At 38.4% G+C, this 16,476-nt stretch overlaps 1 protein-coding gene and 1 long non-coding RNA gene across 2 annotated transcripts in view; one reads left to right on the top strand and one right to left on the bottom strand.

The window, feature by feature from the left end:
• Positions 1-13,300, top strand: part of ADAMTS3 (ADAM metallopeptidase with thrombospondin type 1 motif 3) — a 140,135-nt gene extending 126,835 nt beyond the window's left edge. Inside the window, 7 exon segments of the mRNA XM_090139115.1 lie at positions 463-543; positions 2,140-2,303; positions 2,866-3,031; positions 3,775-3,907; positions 4,247-4,454; positions 5,199-5,316; positions 10,162-13,300. Of these exon segments, the coding sequence (XP_089995241.1) occupies positions 463-543; positions 2,140-2,303; positions 2,866-3,031; positions 3,775-3,907; positions 4,247-4,454; positions 5,199-5,316; positions 10,162-10,739 (1,448 nt within the window). The 3' untranslated portion in view covers positions 10,740-13,300.
• On the bottom strand, positions 533-15,965 carry LOC149918162 (uncharacterized). Its single transcript, XR_016466029.1, has 4 exons — positions 15,886-15,965; positions 7,844-7,918; positions 4,489-4,648; positions 533-609 (listed from the first exon to the last, which is right to left on the bottom strand). It is a non-coding gene; the product is annotated as an uncharacterized LOC149918162 (long non-coding RNA).
• Positions 15,966-16,476: the final 511 nt, after the last annotated feature.

The raw sequence follows: 16,476 nt of genomic DNA, 5'->3' as shown, positions 1-16,476 counted from the left end.
CCTTTCTCCATCTCCTGATGTCTCAAAAGTAAACGGACACACTGAAGAGACATATGTGTATCAGTACAGTAAGTAAACTCAAATCCCACAGCCTGGCTGATGAGTGATTTGGAAAAAAACGATCAGGAAGAATCGTTCTTCTCCCTTGTACACTCAGAAACATTGGAAACATATTTTTTTGCCTGAATTGTTAATTAATATGACCTATAACAATATAGCTAATCAAGAGACAAATAGATTTGTAACTGGTTTCTCTTTACTCCTGGAAAGAGGAAAAACACAAAGAGGTCCTGTCAAATATGTTACAAAGCTATTTGATCAGTTTCTTTCTGACATTGCTTCTCAGTTGGTGGATGCCCCCTTCTGCAAGTAGAAGCTAAATAATGTAGAGCACTCCTAACCATGGCTATTACTTTTTATTTCCTCCTCTGCTTTCTCCATTGACTACTACACATGCCAAAGGGTACCTTAAGATGTTTGACATCCCTCCTGGTGCTCGACATGTGTTTATCCAAGAAGACGAGGCTTCTCCTCATTTTCTTGGTAAGTTCCTCCCTCAGGTTTGTCTTTGAGGCATGATGAGAAGCATGGGCAGTCATGCAGAAGAACCTGAGAAATGAGAACCAAACTAAAGTAGTAAAGGTAAATTTCTGCATTCAGAATTGCATGTTACAGACTGAAGATGTCAGCTTAGTAATCAAATTTACTTCTCATATGAATCCCTCAAAATATTAGACTGATCCCAGTTTGCATGTTTACTAATAAAAGACTCTCATCACTCTTATTTAAATGACACTATCAAGGTAAAAAAGATACATTGTAATATGTGAACTCAGTATCTTCAATTGCGTATCTTATTGAGTATCAATTGAGTGTCTTATTTGCTGCAGATTGCAAACAACAGCTTTTTTAATGAAAAGAAGACTGGGAAACTTCTGATGTATTTTCAGTCCCTTTCATTTTGGATTTTTCTTTTGTAGGGAAGATCATATCATTGTTATATCAGTTTGTAACTTGCTACTTACTGCTGTCTAATGCCTAAGGGATTTATAGCTTACACTGAAGGGATGAGGTCGTTCATTGATTTTGACGTACATTTCATCAGTTTTTTATCTGCCCTGAATTGTAAACTCTTCAGGCAGAGTTATATCAGTTATTAAAAAATTGGTAAGAACAGAAAAAGAAATTAAAAAAAGAAAACAGAAGAGAGGAAATAGTTAAGGCTGTCATAATGTCAGAGAGAAAAATTCTTGGCTTTTGAAGTTTGAGAACTTCAATTTTGACCAAGCACAATGTGATAGTACCCCTGAGAGAATCATTTTGTTTTGGTAGTAAGTAGTTCTATCAAATTTCTAAGTAGCTACACTGCAAAACTTTTGCATTTTGATTGCTATAATAATAGGAGCATGTAAGATGTTGGCATATTTTTAAATCGTGTTTCATGGTGATTTAGAAAAGGATGTACAAAAGAAAATAATGAAAGTCTTTCTCTAGATGTCTAATTTATCGGCTTGTAATCCAATCCCGACATGACCTGATTTGCAAAATGTGTTGCAGGAACAGTTTCCCAGAGGTTTGAATGCCTTGACTCTTTGCTTATTGATTTTAGCATCTGGCACATACATACATATGCCGAAGAAACTGAAGTGTGAAAAAAGGTGTCACTTTTATAATCCGAGGAGTATAAGAAATGCATCTGTAGTCTGCTGAGATGTCTGTTACACTAATGGGTGTTCCCAGTAGAGTTGGGTTTGGTCTTCTGCAAACAAGGAGGACAAGAGACTCTAAGGATTTGACCTGAGTTTCTTGCTGCTACCTATACTTCTTGGGAACCATGCCAGTACAGAAAACATGCATATTACATGTGAAGAGGTACTTTCTGTACCTAATTCATATGAATAAGGTGGTACAAAATTGAATCAAAAATGCAGATGCACTTATCATTAGTCTGGAATTTGAACATGGCGTGGCCTTGGAGGGCCTTTTTCTGTGCAAGTGCATCTACAGCACTAGCTGGTGGGGTTTGTTCAAGCGGCTTTCTGTAATGTCTGAGAAGTCCTGACAAGTTTCACATAAGCCTTCATGACTGGAGATGATATGATAAAGAGGCACGACTGTCACTCTTTTCAATCCTTTCAGCAATTAAGAACCAGGCTACAGGACACTATATTCTGAATGGAAAAGGGGAGGAGGCCAGATCCCGATCTTTCATCGACCTCGGTGTGGAATGGGAATACAATATAGAAGACGACATAGAAACTCTGCACACTGATGGGCCTTTGCATGATGCAGTGGTTGTCCTGGTAGGTTATATGCCAAACAGTGGGAACACAGTGATTTTGTCTTTTACAGAAGTGCATGGCCAGCATGGAGATTGTGCCAAGATTAGATCTTGCTGTGTAATGCCTCTCTGAAAGACTTATGCAGATGGGACAGCTGAAGGCTAAAGCCCTTTTCTCACTAGCTTTTACTCTCCTTGGTAAAATGCTGTCTGTTCATGCAGCAGTAATGTTCCAATAATGTCTTCTCAGATGTCAGTGGGACACTTTGGACAAAAACAGGCATTACGCTATTTGATCTCCTGCCAAGTAGATAACTTGACCACAGCATCATTTCATCCTAGGTATAGGTGTCTTACTTGGCCTACCAATAAATCTAGCATTATAAAGACATCTCATTTTAAACAGCTCTGTTGATCTTACTGTTGTTAATTATAGCTGTGAAGATAAAAAAGAAAACCTTTTTTTCCCGATTAGTTAACCAGCAGTTTGCACGTTTCCCTAAGAGGCTGTAGTTTCTTTACTCTGCAACAGAATAAATAATAGCTTTGGTTTTCTACCACTGTTTGCATTTGATTATTAATAGATCATTCCTCGGGAGAATGACACAAGATCTAGCCTGACTTACAAATACATCATTCACGAGGATTCAGTACCAACTATCAACAGCAACAACGTCCTACAGGAGGAAATAGATACTTTTGAGTGGGCGTTAAAAAGTTGGTCACAGTGCTCCAAACCCTGTGGTGGAGGTAAACAGATGATGTAGCACCCTCTAGTAATGACAAATTACCAGAAGTGGAAGAGTAAAAGGTGGGAGAAGTGAATGCTTTAGAAATCTTGAGCTTCCATTTTAGAAACAGCTTGTTATTTTGGGTGCCCAAACTTAAAATACCTTAAGTGTCTGATTATTCAAAAGCGTCACACTTCCAGCCTAGAAAGAAGTAGTCCTTTTTAGGTGTTAAATTCAGCACCCAAGGTCACTTTGAAAGCTTGCACTCAGCCGTTTTTTGCTACTGATCGTTCACTTTGCTTATAGAGTGTTATTCCTATGCAAATAATGGGTAATGTAAATTTCTAATTAACTTTAACTCCTATGTAGAGCAGTTGAGCAGGTAGTTTGGGTAGCAAGAATGCTAAAATGTGACCTGGGTCTTGAGTTCATTCCCCAATTAGTAAGTGACCTGCTGCTTGATGTTAAGGAGGTAGTTTCTCCCCTCTCTGTACCATGATCTGTGTGCACAGTGCAGAGATTAAAAGGTCCTAGAGTCCCTTCTGGCCATATATACCCACCATGGTGCCATGTTTTAAACAACTTCCAAACAGCACTCTGCAACAATATTATGCCTGACAATGGAACAAATTGTGAGCATGTTTTAATACCTTGTAAATACCTGTCATATAAAACCATTTAATCGTACTTGAAAGTTATATTTAAAAAAAAAACATTTCTAACAAGAGTCTGCTTTTCCTAATTTTTCTGAAATATTTTCAGGATTCCAGTATACCAAATATGGGTGCCGCAGGAAAAGTGATAACAAAATGGTTCATCGCAGCTTCTGTGAAGCCAGCAAAAAGCCAAAGCCCATTCGTAGAATGTGCAATCTTCAGGAATGCACACGGCCTCTGTAAGTTGGTCATGCATAAGAATACAAATGATTGCTCCTTGTGGTAGGGGTGAAAATGAGCCCAAGTCAAATTTAGTACAATGCTAATAGCTTTCTAGATTGGAGATCTTGTGTAAAGGATGTGCTTTGCTTTTTTGTTTTCTTGTTTTGTTTTTTTTATCTGTGTATGATCTTGCTGAGTGTTCTCATCCTCCCTACCCTTCCCATCCTCCTCACCCCTCTTTCCTCCCCCCCAGAAAAATGCAACAAAAACCAACATGCTAAGAACTAACTGAACTGGCAGCAGTTTGGATAATGGTAAAACTTGTGATGGCATTTTATTCCTTTTTTCCTTTTAAGGTGGGCAGCAGATGAGTGGGAATACTGCACAAAAACCTGTGGGAATTCAGGCTACCAGATCCGCACTGTGCGTTGCATTCAGCCCCTTCATGATGGTGCAAACCGCTCTGTCCATTTCAAGTACTGTAGTGGAGATCGCCCTGAGAGTCGCAGGCCATGCAACCGAGTACCGTGCCCTGCACAGTGGAAAGCTGGGCCCTGGTCTGAGGTAGGCAAGCAGCAATTGTGAGCGAGTAATGTACCTTTTGTAGCACCTCACACCTCTGATGTTGGAGCTGTGCCTGTGGTGAACGTTCCAGCCTGCACTGGTCGGAGACCTCCAAAACGTGAAAATCAGCAGTAGATAATGTTTTCCTGGCTCTTGGGCTTCTACAGCTCTCCCAAATTCTCTAGAAACAAACTCTGAAAATATCCCCAGTGTCAAACACATAATTCCTGCTGAACAAATGTAGACATTTTGTTTTTGTCAACTTTCCAACTTTTCATTTCCCCAATTCTGAGGATAGCATAACTTTTTTTTTTTTTTTTTTTTGTACCAATGTGGACTTGCATTGGAATCACGGAGTTTCTGCAAGTGTTAATATTCCTATGATGTCACAGGAACAAACACCTGAATGCTACAGCTAACACAGTGAACACTGAGTTAGAATTCCATAGTCTTTTTTATTCTCTTTCTGTTACACTGTCAAGGAATAAGCTATAGAAAGACTAAGAAGAAAAATCTATAATGTACTTTAATAATAAATTTGATATTGCAGAAAGGACTGATGAAAATGCCATCCTCTTTCTTGACATATTTTTCCATAATGTCAACCTTCACTAAAGGCTGCTCTCAAAACAAACTGCTGGAATGTATAGCCTGATGTGAAAACCAGCCCTGGGCTATTTTAGACACATTAACTATTGCATATTGCTGTGAAATACCCTGAATTGTCTTGTGTCTGTTTCATAGTGTTCTGTGACCTGTGGGGAGGGAACCGAGACCCGGCAGATCATATGCCGTGCTGGTGACCATTGCGATGGAGAAAAGCCAGAGTCAGTGAGGGTTTGTAAACTCCCTCCCTGTAATGGTAAGGAAACAAACTGATTGCAGCAAATGAGAGTAACCCTTCCATTCTCAGTGCAGTGTGTCAGTGCATGATATGGTTAAAGGGTTAGAGACTTAGATTTCATACTTGAGTGAACTCTGATGAAAAGTAATACACTTTATTTTATCCTGCCTGAAGTTTCAGTTCTACCTGGTGAACCTGCTGTGTCGCTGTGTACTAGTTTCTAAGACGAGTCAGAGCCTGTGTTTACGATCAGATAGTGTACATACCAAATTTGTATAGTACTGTGTTTTAAAGGTACCACACTGTCAGATGTCAACCGCACAACCTTATTTACTTCCTGCATGCTAGAAAATATATCATTCACTGGTGATCCCCCTGCTTTATTCCAGCTAATGGTGCCTTGTTTTTCAGTCCAGAACAATACTGATATTCTGACGCAGGGTGATCTGTGTTTCTCACACATTCTCACACATCTCTTATAACATACTGAAAAAGGGGGGTTGGACACATTAGCCTAAGTTGTATTTGCAAAAATTTGTGCTGGAGATGAAGGTCAGTCCCAAGTAGACCCTACTTGACCTCTAGATCCCAGCATGAGGCCAATTAAAGAAATGAAAATACAGATACAAAAACATTGAGCTGTAAGGTATTACTAGGATTCCTAAGAATCTCATTACATTATTTTCATAGAATTTTTTAAAGTTTTTTAATCTTTTTATGAACAACAAAAAAATGTCTTTGTTCCTTTGAGCCATTAAAATTATTAGATTTTGGGTTTATTTGTGTTTTTTTTTTAATCCCTCACAATAGTCCTAATATTCTGACCACTGGCTGATAGAAAAAATAGAAAAAAGTGTTCTTAGAAAGTGCAGTATGTTTTCCTACAGACATCATGTAACTGCTTGCCACAAGTCTAGTGAAAGTCTATGCTTTGCTCTTATTTGTTTTCTGCTGTTGCCAGTGAAAGGACTCAAGGGAGGAAATGATTCTGGGAGCAGTGAACAGTTAAGAGATTCTGTATCCACTAGGTGGGAGCAAATCACTGTCTGTGACTTTATAAACAAGTAGCAGATTTAAAATTATTTATTCATTGTGGACTGATTTTTCACTGGTGATAGAAATATTTCCAAAGCTAAAATAAGGGCTACATCTTCAGAAAATGATTCAGATAGATTTGATCTTGTGCTTTAAGCATCAGCTTTAAGAATCTGTATTTTAAGCATCAGCGGAGATTTTCTTTAACGGCCAGTGTTAAATTCCAGCCTTTCAGAATTAGGCATAAAACACTCTTACTGTGTCTTTTTCACAGTCATACTCAGAGCCAAATGCCAAATGACGTGTTAGACTTAGTATCTGCTAATATGGGAGATAAGCAGTAGATGGCCTTATACATGCCCTCTACCAGTGCTCTTGAATCACATTGGTTAAAACTCTGTTATTTCATTTTTAGATGCTTAATACACACCCCATCTTACTTGCCCCACTGAAGGAAGGATTTATGTGTGTGGTCATGTACTGATCCATCTGGCCTTGCTGCAGCAAACCTACAGCACAACCAGTCTTAATAAAAATGCTAACTACAAGGGCAGCTGCATCTGGCCAGGTTCTTCAGACCTTTGACAAAACCACAGGGTACCTTGTGGGTTCTGCTCCTTAGACACATTATACCAGCCTCTGAGTGCAAACCTCTCTATTCTGCTCGGGAATTTGGGCTGTAGCTTTTACCAAGCATAGGCATCATTTTCTGCCTCTGCGCTAAGTAGCTGACAGTATTCTTTCAGAACAAATAGTCTATCTTTTTCACCACACTCTTTTAATGTGGTTTATGTTTAAGGAGAATATAGCTAAAATATGGATATTATCCTGTAATATTTATGTAGGTAAACCCTTTATGCATGGAAAGTGTGGTAGTAGTTTATTTTTAAGTTGTGTAGCTTTGATTACTATTTTGATTTTCAGGGCATTAGACATAGCAAAATATTTGTCTACAGCAGATGTTTTTGACAAATGATTTATTGTATAAATGCAAAATTGCTGAGAATTCAATTCAACTGGAACTGTGATGAATATTTGTCTCGGTGTGATTCTTTTTGTAGTATGAAGCATATTAATCTACATCTTCCATTTCATTAGAAAATATATGTCTGCGTACAGGAGAAGAGCCACCACTTCTATCATATGCCTCAGCAGAGATTACATAACCTGATTTCATTCTACTTGTATAAATTGATAAACAGGTCCTTGGATAGTCTTTTTATGAGCTCTCTCTTTGCAACTCTTGATTCAGAATGCAAAAATATCCACCTGCTGTTTCAAATATTAGTGCCTAGATGCTCTCACCCAGCATCCCACTGAATGTACAATTACAGCGATCCTTTTTGTAAGAACTGTGTCACTTCTAAAATGTAATGTGAAATTTTTGCGTCAATTTAAATAACTAGCTTCACCTTCTAAAGATTCACTAGGGAACCGATATACCTTCTTGTATCTTCTACTCTTAGTTACCATGAAGCAAGTAACAAATTGTGAGAAGGAGAATTTTTACCGTGAACATCAGCAGAAGGATACAAGCACTTCCATACTGAATAGGAAATTGCTGACTAGGTTGTGCAGAGTTAACCTAAAAAATAAAAAAAAGGGATTATGTGAGTATATAGCTCCAAGATTGTACTTATGGAACCTACTGGAAGTAGATAAGTACAAAACCAAATCTTTGCACTATCATTTGAGTCACAAAATTAAAACTACTGCAAATCAATACCAGAAAAATTAACCATTAGAAAACAGGACAAAATAAGATACGCTGCCATTATGGAAATGAAAAAATAATTACTTGGTTCTTTCTTTTTTGAGTTTGTTTGTTATTTTAGGTCATAATATTTATTTCACTTATATATAGATTAAATCACAGTGTGTTAATAAGATGACTGTCATAATTTTCCAGATCAGATTTTCTCATTTACATGGACGCATAATTATTACTCTATATATGATGCAAAGATTTGTGTTTCAATATTAGCTTTTCTAGTTTAGATGAATTATGAATGTAGCCCTTGAGTTTCCCATGCTAATTCCTGCTGAAAATAGTCTTATAGTGCCTTCATGGACTACATATATTCTCAGGCAAATCTGCAGGTTGAACTCAGGTTTGTCAAGAAACAATAAACATCTATTCAAGGAATCACATCAGGATTAGGAGCAAGGAAAAAAATTATATTATGTGCTGAAGTCATATAATTTGCTATTTATAAACAGCATCCCACAAGCCCACTGATGCAAGTGTGTAATTTTACTGAATTCAGTGTAATTAAACTGATCTACACTGATTGAGGGGTTGGACTACAGTTAATATTTTAAAAAAGGAAGACTTGGTTGCCTAACATACTGTTGACATGTGGTAAGACAACATCTATACTAGTGAGAAAATATCACAGTACAGAAAGCTAATTTAATTTCAGAGCTTAATAAGTGGCATTACGTGCCATCTGTTGCTCTCTGAAATGTTGACTGAATAATTGCTAACTATGAATGGAAGACACATATGGAACAGATATTCTCAATGGTCAGAATTAGCTTTTGGCCATTTACATTATGGTTTCGCATACTTCTATTTTAAGTAAAATCCATCAGTACTGTTACAAATAAACTGTGATATCTTAGGAAAAATCTGTTAATGGAAATGTCCTGCTAGTCTCTCCCTAAAGTATTTGAATAGTTACTGGATGCACCAAGCAATTTATTTGTCCTCATTGCTGGTTTTTCTGTCCTGGGAAGTATTACATGTTTGTATTTTCTTCATCTCATTCTGGACTGCTGCTAAAGCCTTTGCACCTGATTTAGGTGGTATAGTTGGTACAACAGATTGCAAGATTAAAAACGTAAATGCTCAATAATGCCACCAACTCTCAAGTGCTAAGAAACTCTCAATGTTTGTCCCCATTCAAGTGACACTAGAACTTAGAACTTTGCCTTTGAGTTCACATGATGGATCACAATGAAGAAGTCTGGGTATGGACATACTTTTATACCCAGTATAAAAGTCTTATATTTCTTCTGACTTATTGTGTTGTAAGGTTTTCCTCTCTACCTTTTTTGACCAGCGTGACTGCAACTCTATCCTCACCACACAAGTATCCAGCAAATGCTCAAAAAAAGACTGATGTTTCTGAGATCTCAAGTACAACTTTGACTTCTTTAAGAAGTCTTCTTTTGCTGACTGAAAGAAATGCTTCACATGATCTGATGGCATCTTACATCTGACCTATCTGTTACAAGCGTTCAGTCAGTTCTCCATTTATGTTTGGGTCACTGAAAAACTAAGAAATGTTTCTAACACTTTATTTTAAGAGATAATGCAAAAGGCATCTTTGAGAGTTCATGAAATTGTAGAATATCCCAAGTTGGAAGGGACCCATAAGGATCATTGAATCCAACTTCACCCAAAATGACTGCTTGGGATTTCTTTAAAGGAAGATTTAACAGTTTTTAATGTTATTGATAAATAATATCCTCAGGCTAGATTTGGGGCAGGTAGAATGGCTGATACTGGAGAGTTAGCACTGTGAATTGCTGTCTGTAATCCTCCACAAACATGACTTTCTTCTGTTTGCTACTGGTCTGCACAGAAGCCAACATTTTTGAAGTAACTGATGATTATTTTTTTTGTTGTTGTTCACAGAGCTGCCTCTTTAAAGGGGCTGATTTATTTTCTGGGGCTTCGTGAGTTCTTTCATGGATGAAACATCTCAGACTAGCCCATCATTTTGGAAACAGGCATTATTTTATCAGTGCCAATCTAAATGCTGTACAAGTATTTCAGTGCTCTTCATTAGGTTTACAATCAGCATTGCATTTGTTTTGCAGATGAGCCCTGTATGGGAGACAAATCTATCTTCTGTCAGATGGAAGTGCTTGCACGTTACTGTTCCATCCCTGGCTACAACAAGCTGTGCTGTGAGTCCTGCAGCAAGCGCAGCAGCACTCTCCCACCACCATTCCTTACCGAAGCTGCTGAAACTGAGGAGGAAGTGATGTTTGATCAAAGTGATTTGCCTAGAGCTTTGGTGATGCCAACGCCTTTAGTCCCCCATTATGCAGAGTTCCTGCCAGGGAGAAGGGGCCTGGGTAGGCTTCACTTTGCAGAAGAGGATACAGATACACATGTCTCCCAGTCAAACACAAAGCCTAAGGGTGCTGAGTTTCCACAATGGAGAGTTCCTCTAGCAAGCAAGACTTCCAAGCTATTTGCTTTGTTCCACCAGCCACCTGCCAACAGTAGCAGTCTTGGTCCTCCAAATGACCTTGCTTTGGTTGCAGCTGTTCCTGTGGTGTCAGCTAATAACACCGCAGTGGGTGCTCCTTCTCCATCAAGAACCTCACAGAAGAGTGAGAGGCAAATTGACAGGAGATGGCCTTCGAGGTCCTCCACTGTGGAAAGATGAATGTGAATGCCACATGGAGAATAGTTGCAGAAAGAAACTTTGGTTCGCTTTGTGTTTCCTTTCTTTACTTCTGGACACTATGGTGCATGCTGCTTTCTACAAGCAGGACGCTGCAGATCATCAACTAATTCTCCTTGTAAATACAAAGAACAAGAAGTGCTGGTTCACTTTCTAGTTGCTCCCGTCCTCCTTCCATACTGTGTCATCTGCTTAGCTTGAATGCGTTGGAGGAAAGCACCAAAGAATATTCCTAACAGTGCACGAAAGTTGTCGAGGGCATTGGTCAAGCTCTAGTACAGGGAAAGTGGCCATGTCCTCAGTAGTCACCTCACTATTCTTGTTTTTAAACACTCACATGTAGAAAATACCCCACTACAAGAAGTCCCAAACGTTTACATGATACAAAATACTTTTGCAGTGGAACAACTGAATTAATAAGACTTGTTTTGCTAATTTATCTATATAAATGGATATTGTATGAGCACATTTGCAGCTGTTGTGTAAATACTGTATATTGCAGAAAATCAGTATTATTTTCAAGAGTTTTGTGCTGTCAGACAACTGTTTACTTATGTTACATTCTGGACAATTGTTAGGTGCCTGCCATTGAGTACTGCCTTATTTACATTCCACAAGTTGATTTTTTAAGCAGCATTGTCATAAAAGGATAAGTTCCATTTTCATACGAATTACATCTACTGATTCTAGGAAAGAGTTTGTTGTTTGATTGTTTTTTAATATCAACAATGTGATGCTTTATTTTTAAGTAGAGGGGGAAAAAAAGAAGTATAATTCTAAAAGTATGAGTCTGCTTATTGCCACCTGCCCATTAAAAGTTGGTTTAGACATTTTAGTGTAATTCCAGTCACAGGTTAGAAAAATGCTTTTGTGTGCCTGTGAAATGAACACTGACACTTGCAGCCTACACTGAGCAAAACACTGCTTTGGTTAGGAGTTGCAGTGCTGTCCCTTAAGTCTCCTCTTGCCTAAGAGGTCAGACCAGTGTAGGAAACCATGTATATACTGTAAGTACTGTAATATTCACAAGTCAAAAGTTGTGTTTTCCAGATGATCCAGCTGTTTTTTATGAAGCTAAAAAAGCATCATAGTGATAGCACTAAGAAGAAATAGCTGTGGCAAGACTTAAAAGATTTTTTTCCTATTGGAAGCATTGGTTTAAAGGTGAGAGAGATATTTATTTTTCAGCATGGTTCACCTCAAAATCTCCACAAGCACAATGCATCTGACTGCAATAACGAACTAGTAATTTATGTCAATAACCATCTTGTTCACAGTCCACCCAATCACACTCTCTCCTGTGTGTTGCTGTAAAGTACTTGTATATAGGATTGAGAACTAAAGATATTTATTAAAAGTTGAATTCTTGATAGTATTTTATGTACTAAATATTTACACTAAGGGCAGTTGACTATCCTTTTTGCCAAGATAAAATAGATGTAACTAGATACTTGTACATGCTATGTTATATGGATAGAACAGAAATTTAAGCTAACTACTGTAGAGAAATTGTTGATCTTATTCTTAAAAATAAAAAAAAAGTCTGACAATTTTTTTTTTTTATTACAAGCATCTTTAATTTCAAAGTGAGATATTAAATATTCATGTGCAATTTTTGTTTCCCCATAAGAAGTCCTCATGATTGCCCTATCTGAAAGAACAGCGGATGTGTGCCTCTAACCTACCATAAAACAGTAGCATTCCAAATTAGGACTCCAAAAGTTAAATTCTGGAAAGAAACTTCTGAGGTGATGATGCGTAATCACTGGATGACTAGGATAAGGTAAGGATGAAAACTGTGGTCAGAAGACTTTTATTGTAAATGAAATTTAAGAAGATGAGTCCTGTTCAAGGGAGTATGGGGTCACTGCACATCTTACATTGTGATGTGCATTATCTAACCCACTGTAGTACTGACTCACCACCTCTAAAGAATTGCTGCTACCTTTCTGCAAGACTTTTGAAGGTCAAAGAAATTAGTATTAAATATATTGTACAGACAATCCCTGAGCCTCAAACAAACAAATAGGGTGTGTTTTATTACTTGGAAATTTCCAAAAAGTCAAATTCTCTGTCTTTATCTTCTACGTATATACAATGTGGGTGTAGATAATCATTGTACCTTTTTGCTTTCTTTTCTACCAAGCTACTTTCTCTTTCATTAAAGTGTACACTACTGATCCTGTTTGTTGTACTGGGGAGCATGTAGCAATAAAATCTTTAAGATAATAAGGCTTTTTTTTTTCTGTTTTGATCCTTGATTTTGTTATTTTACCCTTTACAAAATGAAGGAATACGTACATCCCCAAACTTCACTCTCTAGAAGAAAGCTCTTTTCCCTTCATATGTTGTATCTTCAAAACCCATTACAAAATTTTTGTAATTTAGAACTAACAAAACCGAATATGCAGAACAAAATTTTCTTTACATGGTGTTCTTATTTAACATGTACTTCACAGAGTTAACATCAGTGCAGGTGGCTCAAGGGACTTCAGAGCCCTCTGTGGAGGCTTATGCTTCTTTCTGAGGAAAAACAATTGCCTTCACCATGTCTTTCTCTGGAAAACAGGTTTAAAACACTTTCAGGTTCCTGTGACTTGTGGAAGAGGTACTAATAAAAATCACTGACAATAGGATATAAAAGCTGTTTAAAACTGAAAAGTGGTTTCTGAGTCAAAGCAAATGCATTTTGAAAGTTCCTGAGTGGTTTGCTTAATCCCCTACGCCCCTCAGAGTAGATTAAACACATTCAGATGTTTCCAGAGTCCTGATGCACTTAGGAAGTGGAATGAATCATTAGTGAAGAGGGGCTAAAAGCAATGTAATTAAAACTCCCTTGTCAGATACACATACGCAACTCGCTGAGACTACTGCAGTCATATGCACGTGTAACACTTTCTCAGATTTGAAATATTTGAAACAGCATATTTACAGAAACCTCAGCCTTTGCTTTTAAGATGTTGCATGCTGCAGAAAGAACTTGTACAGCCATGTCTGTCTTTTGAGCACTTCCTGTGACTTTCCAACACTTGGGAAGTTCCTCCTGAACAAAAGTCTAACATTGTTTGTCTGTAACAAAAATGCTTCTCCAGGACATGCATGCATAGGTAGAATAGAGAGGTGCAACGATGCACTCTGAAGGTGGATAGCAAGGACCAAGCACAGTTGAGTATATGACATTGTGAAGGAAGATACACCAGCCCTTTCCTAGAAACAGGTGTTCATAGTTAGTGTGAAATATAATATGGCATTGATAAAGCTGGAATATAGAAGAAAAAAAGGTGAAAGAGAAAAGATTTGCTGCTGGATGATTTTTCCTTTGAATCAATTCTAGGAACTCCGGAGTGCTCCTGTCACAGAGTACCATATCTGAACTCCATCTTGAAAGGAGTACAGCAAGCTGACTTGCTAAAATAATGCATAAGAGAACAATACTGGCGATTGAGTAGTTGGTTCCCAGGAGTTTAGAGAGGACTTCTGCAGAGTGCTATTGGTCAGGGCATGATAGGATACCACCTCTGCCACTTCCACTGCTCTTCTCTCTCTCCCTCCAAGATGTAACATGACAGTGTTCTGCCACAAAACAAACATGCCATACATTGACTTCCATTTGCCACACAAAGACTTCAAGAGAAGAGAGCTGTCATGGATAAGTATGCGTGCACTTTTCAGAAAGGAGGAAATAGAAATGGACTTTAAATTCAACTTTTTCAAGTTCTTTTTTATTACATAGTCTTAACTAGTGGAAGAAAATGGAAGTACCGAGGTATAGCATGACTCATTTTAATCAAAATTAAAGTTTCAAAAAGAGGCTGTGATTCCTATTTCCCAGGCTGCTGGATTACACTGCTGCTGCTGCAGACTGATTTAATCTGTCATTTTAAGGTGTTTATTATCCTCTGCTAGTATATGAAGCATCAATGCCTTTGCACTGCATTGTTCTCTGGAAGCAGATTATAGTATTCTGATAGACAGTTAGATCTCACCTGCTGATGTGATAGTGTACTTGTTTTTTTTTATGCATGGAAGAAATGGTGCATGCAGGTGAAAGTAATTAAAAAATCAGCATGTAATTAGAGCAGCCTGTGATACTGGTAGGAGGTTCCCTTTCTAACTCAACAATAAAATACAATCACTCTGCATTATGTGCATATTTCCTTACAAATGTTTAGTTGCCGTACAAATAATGAGATATTGCTTGTAGACAACTTGCTATTTCTAAATCCATAATTTACTTTTATAAAACACACTTTAAAGCACCTGAACTAAAAATATTAGTAGTGATGTGAAGTTACCGAGTTAAGGGATCTGTTTCTTTCTCTGAATAAATGGTTTAAAGAAGAATTGCTATTATCCTTGCTGAGTATAGGTGTGTAATGGTCTTTTTTGGGACCTTACTGTACAAAGTCCACCTGAAAGAGTTGTCAGTGCTTGTGAACATTCACTACAACTCAATAACACAGCCCATGCCTGCCATGACTTTGCCACTAACGATGCAGATAATTCATCTGTGAAGAAAATATACTTTGTGTGTGTTCATCTGGGGGGGAAAAAAAAAAAAAGGTAAAATAAGAATATTTAGCATTTTGGAAGAACGCCCGTGAGAGATGAGCCCTCCATCTGTGCTAGTTTTGAAGTTTATCAGAGCTGCTGAAAAAACCTTGCAGAAGCAGAAAGTATTTTCAGCAGAAAATCTGGGGAGCTGAATGAACCATCTCACCCTGCTTGTATTTGCAGCAAGGGTCCCCTCATCCCTCCAGCTGTGATTCTTTCATATTTGCTTTTAAATTGACATTTATAAGGATTTTCTGAGAAAGATAGGATTACAGATGGTGACTACATCAGTAGGAAATTTAGTGTGATTAAGTCAATTCCAATTAAAATTGCAGCAGCATCAGATGAGAGAGACATAAGTTCTCTTTCACACAGAGACTTCTCTAAAATCCCAAAGGAAAAATCTTGGAGCAGTATTTATTATTGTGCCTTGAACTGGGACCACATGCTGACTTAAAAAATCCAGTTTCAACTGAAAAAGGTTCAGCGGAGTATCTGGAAAGCAAATGGAGTTAAATTTTAAGCAGCATTTTTAACAGCTGGTGCAGCAAACTCCTGTGTTTGAAGCACGAACCTTTCCACCTCAGTCATTGACGCCCTTTATCTGAACGCCCAGATCCTTACAGGAGATGGTTTCTCCAAACACAATTCTAGCTACAGGAGAGCCTTTAAACAAAGACGGGCTAACTCCCCCTGGCTTTGAACAGCAAATTCAGGCTGAGCGAGGGCAGAGAAGAAACATTCCCACACAAAACCCCTCGCAACGCTGCCTCCAACAGCCGTGCCTCCACACCGCGCCCTGTCCCCACAGCTGTTACCAACGGCCCATCAGGCGCACGAGGCACACCTGCTGGCTCTGCCCATATGTGGCCGTTCCTAACGGTCTCAGGTCATAACAGCCCGAGCCAGCTTCTCAGTAGCTTCAGGAGCGCTGCAGTTCTTCGGCTCCTCGGATGTAAGCAGCGGCGGTAGCAGCAGCAGCCTGGTGGCTGAGGTTAGTGTGGGGAGAGCGGGTTCTGAGCTTTGGTCCTGTTCTGGGGGTTCAGGTGGACTTTGTGCTGCTCCCTGCGTCTGGTTTGGGATCTTGGAAACGGACTGAATTGTGTCTTTCTAAGTCTTGAAAAGGGAGGCTGAATCCTGCTTTCTTAGGGCTTGAAAGCAGGTG

Source organism: Phasianus colchicus, chromosome 4, assembly GCF_987193195.1.
Source record: "Phasianus colchicus chromosome 4, bPhaCol1.hap1.1, whole genome shotgun sequence".
Taxonomy (NCBI): Eukaryota; Metazoa; Chordata; class Aves; order Galliformes; family Phasianidae; genus Phasianus; species Phasianus colchicus.
This window is presented reverse-complemented; position numbering and strand designations above follow the sequence as displayed.